The sequence below is a fragment of the Aspergillus brasiliensis genome (assembly GCF_001889945.1).
Source record: "Aspergillus brasiliensis CBS 101740 unplaced genomic scaffold ASPBRscaffold_53, whole genome shotgun sequence".
NCBI lineage: Eukaryota > Fungi > Ascomycota > Eurotiomycetes > Eurotiales > Aspergillaceae > Aspergillus > Aspergillus brasiliensis.
This window is the reverse complement of record NW_027137494.1, coordinates 4,302-9,992: the sequence shown is the minus strand read 5'-3', so window position 1 is coordinate 9,992 and position 5,691 is coordinate 4,302. Positions and strand designations below refer to the sequence as shown.

Sequence of the window (5,691 nt, the reverse complement as noted above, 5' to 3'; positions counted from 1 at the left end):
GGAAGCGTGTCGTCGTGGAATGCGGCTGGATGGTCGTGTTGAGGGGAATTCGGATCTCATCGTGCGGGAGGTTGTTGGATGGGGAAGGGATGGAGAGGTGGTGGTTTTGATGGAGAATATATATTGAACTGAATTATCACAAATTTCTATAATCCCTTCTATTAAAGCCACGTTTTTTGGAGTTTTGGCTAACATAAAGCTAAGACTAGTATATATACATATATATTCTATGTAAGCGATGGCAGATATTGGATATGCAGTGAAGTGTAGCCTGCTTCATGAGGTCCACGATACATTAAGCTTCTCTTTACAAGCGTTGATATAAGACACGTATGCAGTACTGATACTGTAAGCATGCAAAATTCTTCGAAAATACGCTTAATCACACCAATATACGTTAACATTGAATATTGTTTGGATTATCTCAACAAGTGTATGAGATATAGTATTCTCTTAGAAAAGTCAAAGAAATTGTTTAGTCAGCGGTTGAAAATTCATCACACAACCCACACAACCTCATGTAATTCTTACAAAAGGCAATATTTGGAAAAGCCACTCAGAATTGATCACACAACTCTTTACAATTATCTAAGATATAATCTACCGTATGGATATTCTTGAGATGCCATCCTGGAAATATATATATATCTTAGACCTCAAGTTATCATAGATACCGACCCTCAGGAGTAATCAAATCTTTCTCTTTTATCTGCTTATAAGAGAGAAGTGATAATAATGTATTTATATTCAGTTACAAGTCCGTGGCTAATTTACTTTGAAGTTATTGTTGTTGGGATATCAAGAAATCTTGCTTGTCTCGAGAGAAGTATACCACGTTCGGCAACCCATCATCACTGACACCGAACGAATCACACTCAACAATGAATCCGGTAACTTCCCCGCCAGGGAAATGCTTGCATGGCGTACCAGTGATGCGGAAGTGCTTGCCGCCGATGAACGCCTCAACCGTCTGCCAGGGCTGGAGGCCGACGACGCCGGGCCGAGGAGACAGGTTCTTGGCACCATCAGGAGTGGTATAGACGCGGCGGCCGTCGAGGAGCTGGCGGCCCAGGGGGTCAAGGTTGTCGACGTGGTCTTCGTGGTTGAGGAGGACAGCGTCAATGGGCGGTATATCGTGAAGCTGGAGTGCGGGTCCCTCGAAGCTGCGGAGCGTTGAGGTTGGAGGGCGGCCGTTGAAGCCCCATTCTTCCCAGTCGGCTTTGGCCCAGCCGTCATAGACGTATTCGGACCCAGCTGGGCAGAATACTGGGCCGGAGGAAGCGGATGCCGTCGATATTGATGATCGCCGTGGCGGTGGTAATGTGGGTGACCGAGACGGAACCTTGGAAGGGGGCCATTTTGAGTTTGGGTTTATAAGGTTAATAACTCAAGAGGCTTGAAATGGGAAATAAAGTATCTATAATGATAAAAGATGATTCGGTTGAGTTGCTGGGTGATTGTCTGTTATGGTGGTCTTTTACCTGCTTCATATTTCTCCAGGATCCGTTAGTGAAGCAATTGTCCCCTATCCCTCCCACCGGAATTGTCTTACAATCGTGGATTCCGCCCATGATGATTGACTACTACTACTAGTGGTACATAGATATGATTAATTGTCTCAACGATGATAGATGCCTGTCTCTTATTCCTTTTCTACGGCTTGGCTATATATTGTTCTCCACATTTTCTAGAAGCTTTTTCTCATGACGTGCATCCCACAACATCCCACATCCCATATGCCTCCGAGATTAGATAGCAGACTCTCCATACACACCGCGTTCTTTGTCATCTAGGGGCTCGTTTAAAATAATAAAACCCGCTGTGGCTCCAAAGCTTTGCTAGCAAGGCCGATGTAAAACACTAGCACTATGAGCTCCTCTGAGGTGGACAGCAAATATGCTTGGGTGATAGTGCTGGCAGTGTTCTGGAACAATGCTCACCATTGGGGGATCCTATCTGTTAGCATCACCTTCTAGGTCACACCCAACTACACTAACACCCTTCAGAGCTACGGTGTCTTCCTGGCCTTCTTTACCTCGCACTCCACGTTCCCCGGGAGTCGCACTCTTGATTATGCCTTCATCGGAGGTCTCTCCGCCTCACAGGCATTGTTCATCTCCCCCATAGTCACGATTCTTAACCGTAGTATCGGCTTAAAAGCCACCATGGCTCTGGGTGTCCTACTTGAAACGGCCGCTTTCCTGGGTGCATCTTGGAGTCATCAAATTTGGCAACTCTACCCAAGCCAAGGCGTCTGCTTCGGCTGGGGCCTTGGAATGCAGTACCTCTCGACGACCTACCTAATTCCCCACTGGTTCAGTCGTCATCGCAGTCTCGCAGCCGGCATTGCAACCGGCGGTAGCGGAACAGGAGGTCTGATTTACTCACTTTCCACACATGCCCTGCTCGCGCGGTTCGGCCTAGGCTGATCCTACCGCATTCTTGCTATCTGCCAGCTCGTCCTCAATGCAATTTGTCTGCTCGTGATCCGCGATCGCGAAACGGTAGCAGCACCCGCCCGCTCGTTTCATATCAACCCCCGTCTCTGCACCCGGTATGAAATGTGGTTGTACCTCGGCTGGAGGTTTTTCAGCGTAATGGGATTCATGGTCATCTGGTTTTCATTGGCCAGGTACGGACGCAGTGTCGGATTGAGCTTGAGTCAAGGCTCCATTGTCACGGCGGTCATGAATGTTGGCCAGATGGTGGGACGCCCGGCTGTGGGGTTCATGTCGGATGCCGTCGGTCGCATCAACATGGCTACTTTTGCAACTCTCGTCAGCGGCTTGCTTTGTCTTTTCCTATGGACCTTTGCTCGCACATACGCTGCTCTCATTTGCTTTTCATTTTTCGCGGGTGTCTTCTTCGGCACGTTTGGACGGTATGCAATTCCTCTTTTTTTCACCCTATCTGTTGTGTATTCTGCCCGGATGCTAATGCCAAACAAAACGGTTTTCAGGTGGTTGGTCCTCTTGGAGCAGAAATGGTCTCTTTAGAAGATATGCAGTGAGGTTTGACGATTATATGGCTAGTCCGCTCGGTCCCTGCTACGTGTAAGCCTTTTCCTTCCTCTCTGCATCATCATGCTTCTTCCCACCATATCTGAGGACAACTTCTCGTAGATACTGATCAAGACGATGAAACTAGTTGGAGAAGCTATCGGTCTCGAGTTACGAAACTCTGAACGGCATGAGTTTCTGCACACGCAGCTCTTCACAGATTTTTTGTACGTTGGTGCCGCGTTATGCTTGGCCATACTCCGAGGGTGGAAGATTGGCCAAGTCCGAAAACGTGAGCAGCATCAGGAAGGAATTACGACTGCATGTGCCTTTAGATCAAAGTATCTGGACTTTGTTGCTACGACACCAAAGGTATAGCTTTATCTCGATACGCGGTGCTGTCTCTAGAGTCGAGAGATTGGTAGATATGCATTGATGGAATGATTGGTTCAAGCTTCCACAATAACGAAATCTGTATAGCTTTGTGTATTGTCCGTATTAGTGGATGTCTTCCAGGAATGTAAGACAAATTCCGGAAGAATAACAATAAAATTTTATGAATAGTGTCAATTTCCGTTTTAGTCTCCAAAAATATGTTAGGTATGTATAATGAGTTGACGGAATTGTTCCAATTGCATCCAAGCCCCCGTCAATTATCTCGCACCTACTGTAGCCTTATATCATCACCCAGCTCTGTTATTCGCCAAAGCCAGAAGACATATTAAATACGCACAGAGGCTCATGAAAAAAGGAAAGCTTCTCAATCCGTGTTGTTGGTCCTCTGTACCTTAATGTCGGATGTCATTACGTCTCGAGGAATAGTCTCCGGTTCTTATCATGTGAAAAAGCATGAATGCTTAGGTTGGTAGGTAGGCCTTGCTCTTTCCCAAAAATATCCTAGTCTGGTCGCGACCTATCTACTTACCAACGGTGCTTGCCTTTACCCTCTCAATCCATAGTTGTACACCCTACTATTTGAGGGCATACCAGAACGTTGTCGTTGTCGTTTCATTCTTTCACAAAATCAACTATCGAGATATGATATCTCCTTCTGACAATAGCTGGACGCATGTTGTCACATATCTCTGTAGCTTTAGGAAGAAGGAAAACGCGTTACCAAGAAGTTGTTCCTTCGTCTTTTCTTCAGCAGTTTCGTTGGCAGCGCGATATAGGCAGGAATTCATTGTATTTCAGGTTCAGGGTCCCTCGGGTCACCACTCAGGCGTTTCTTGTTGAGGCGTGTGATTGCTTCATTGCATGGTTTGTAAGTAGTTCCCACCTTCCAATTCTATATTTGTCGAATTTCATGAAGGACTTCCTCGATGACACTTAAAAGGACATGTTTACTCTTCTGGTACTATAGGTGGCGATCTGGATGGCAATCCTTCATTTACTCTAACTTATCCGTATTTGATACCTATCGCATTCGGATGAAAAACTGCAACCACAAAATATCGATGAAGTGTGTGACTAATACTCGCCAACTACCTTATCACCACATGGGTCGCTCTTCCCTCTACTCGTAGCGCCTGCTCCTTACAGGTACCACGAAGACTAACCAACTAACATTTCAAACGTAGTGAAAGCCCCTGTAGTAAATTAAACTCCAACATCCAAATCTCAAACTCGCCGCCTCCCTGCCACCTCTCATCACGTCTTTTTTTCTTTCTTTTAAAGAGGTCAGTCAAACACCCGCACCGCGGCAACCCTCGCCGCCCCTCTTCCTACCCCAGCCCTCGCCCTCAAGATGTCCGGTGCCCCTCCCCTCAATACCGAGGAAAATCTCTGGTCGGTTCTATTGGGTTTGCAATGATCATCGTGTCGTGAATCGCGGCCCACATCATTGTGTTTCTTGTTGCCTGGTACTGGACCAGTTACCGGTACGTGCACTGCAATATCATAGAAGTAATATGTCTACGATGATACTGATAGGTCATGTGTATAGCTTTCGTCCCACCCAATACCCACCGCCACATGGTCGTACCCCTGGAAGGGGTTGAATACCTCTTCTCTTTTCTTTTGTTTTGTGTGTTTGTTGTCTGTACGTGTCTCGTGTATATCTTTATTTCATTTGTTTGAGACTAGCGTCTGAATGACGCTGTATATCTTATATTTGTATAAATTGAGATGTATCGCATGAAATGTATTTATTTCAGCGTATCATCACTTATCCTGCGTCTAGTGTGCGTGTTGCGGCCCATGTAACTGCTCCGAGTATGAATCTCTCGTAGGTGATCCACTACAATGATCGATGAACTGGACGTCGACCCCTGACCTAGGCCGTGGACAAGGGGGTCTACAGACATAAGAATTAGCTATATTAGATGCATAACATTAATATTACTAAGTATTATGATGTGAGTCAGGCCTATATCATAATCATAAGACTCTCAAAGATCCACAACAAACTACAAGCTAGCCACGTGCATCGCCTCAGGCCACCTGGAATCCACCATTTCCAGAAAAGTCTGACCTGTCTCATCTTGCTGCGTGAGATCAACTCCACCTCCCTTCTTAACTAGCAGATGCAACAATGGTAGCTCCCGGTACTCAATCGCCTGCATTATAGCGTTCCCGTTCCGGTAAGCTTTATTGGGGTCGGCACCCTTTTTAAGCAAAAGTTCAACCATGGAAAGATCGCCGTTGGGAATACGGCGGATTGCCTTGACGAGAGGCAGATGTTCACCGGGGG

General features: G+C 46.3%; 4 protein-coding genes across 4 annotated transcripts in view; 2 read left to right on the top strand and 2 right to left on the bottom strand.

Moving 5' to 3' along the window:
• Window positions 1-154, top strand: part of ASPBRDRAFT_79730 (uncharacterized protein) — a gene marked incomplete at its 5' end in the record, with an annotated part of 1,518 nt that extends 1,364 nt beyond the window's left edge. Inside the window, one exon of the mRNA XM_067629481.1 lies at window positions 1-154. Within this exon, the coding sequence (XP_067472741.1) occupies window positions 1-110 (110 nt within the window). The 3' untranslated portion in view covers window positions 111-154.
• A 627-nt stretch (window positions 155-781) lies between these two features.
• Window positions 782-1,358, bottom strand: ASPBRDRAFT_201772 (MBL fold metallo-hydrolase; the record flags this gene model as incomplete). The annotated part of the gene is made up of 2 exons (XM_067621600.1): window positions 782-1,218; window positions 1,268-1,358. The coding sequence occupies 2 exons, from the start codon at window positions 1,356-1,358 to the stop codon at window positions 782-784; spliced, it is 528 nt and encodes a 175-aa protein (XP_067472740.1).
• Window positions 1,359-1,868: 510 nt separating this feature from the next.
• ASPBRDRAFT_60428 (uncharacterized protein) lies at window positions 1,869-3,377 on the top strand (the record flags this gene model as incomplete). The annotated part of the gene is made up of 5 exons (XM_067628233.1): window positions 1,869-1,958; window positions 2,007-2,373; window positions 2,512-2,856; window positions 3,012-3,053; window positions 3,148-3,377. 5 exons carry the CDS (start codon window positions 1,869-1,871, stop codon window positions 3,375-3,377), a joined length of 1,074 nt encoding a protein of 357 aa, XP_067472739.1.
• Window positions 3,378-5,274: 1,897 nt separating this feature from the next.
• ASPBRDRAFT_565125 (uncharacterized protein) lies at window positions 5,275-5,691 on the bottom strand. Its single transcript, XM_067627579.1, has one exon. The coding sequence runs from the start codon at window positions 5,627-5,629 to the stop codon at window positions 5,408-5,410; it is 222 nt and encodes a 73-aa protein (XP_067472738.1). The 5' UTR covers window positions 5,630-5,691; the 3' UTR covers window positions 5,275-5,407.

Coding starts and splice junctions, on each gene's coding strand:
- ASPBRDRAFT_565125 (XM_067627579.1), bottom strand. CDS start 5,629: ATGGTTGAACTTTTGCTTAAAAAGGGTGCCGACCCCAATAAAGCTTAC.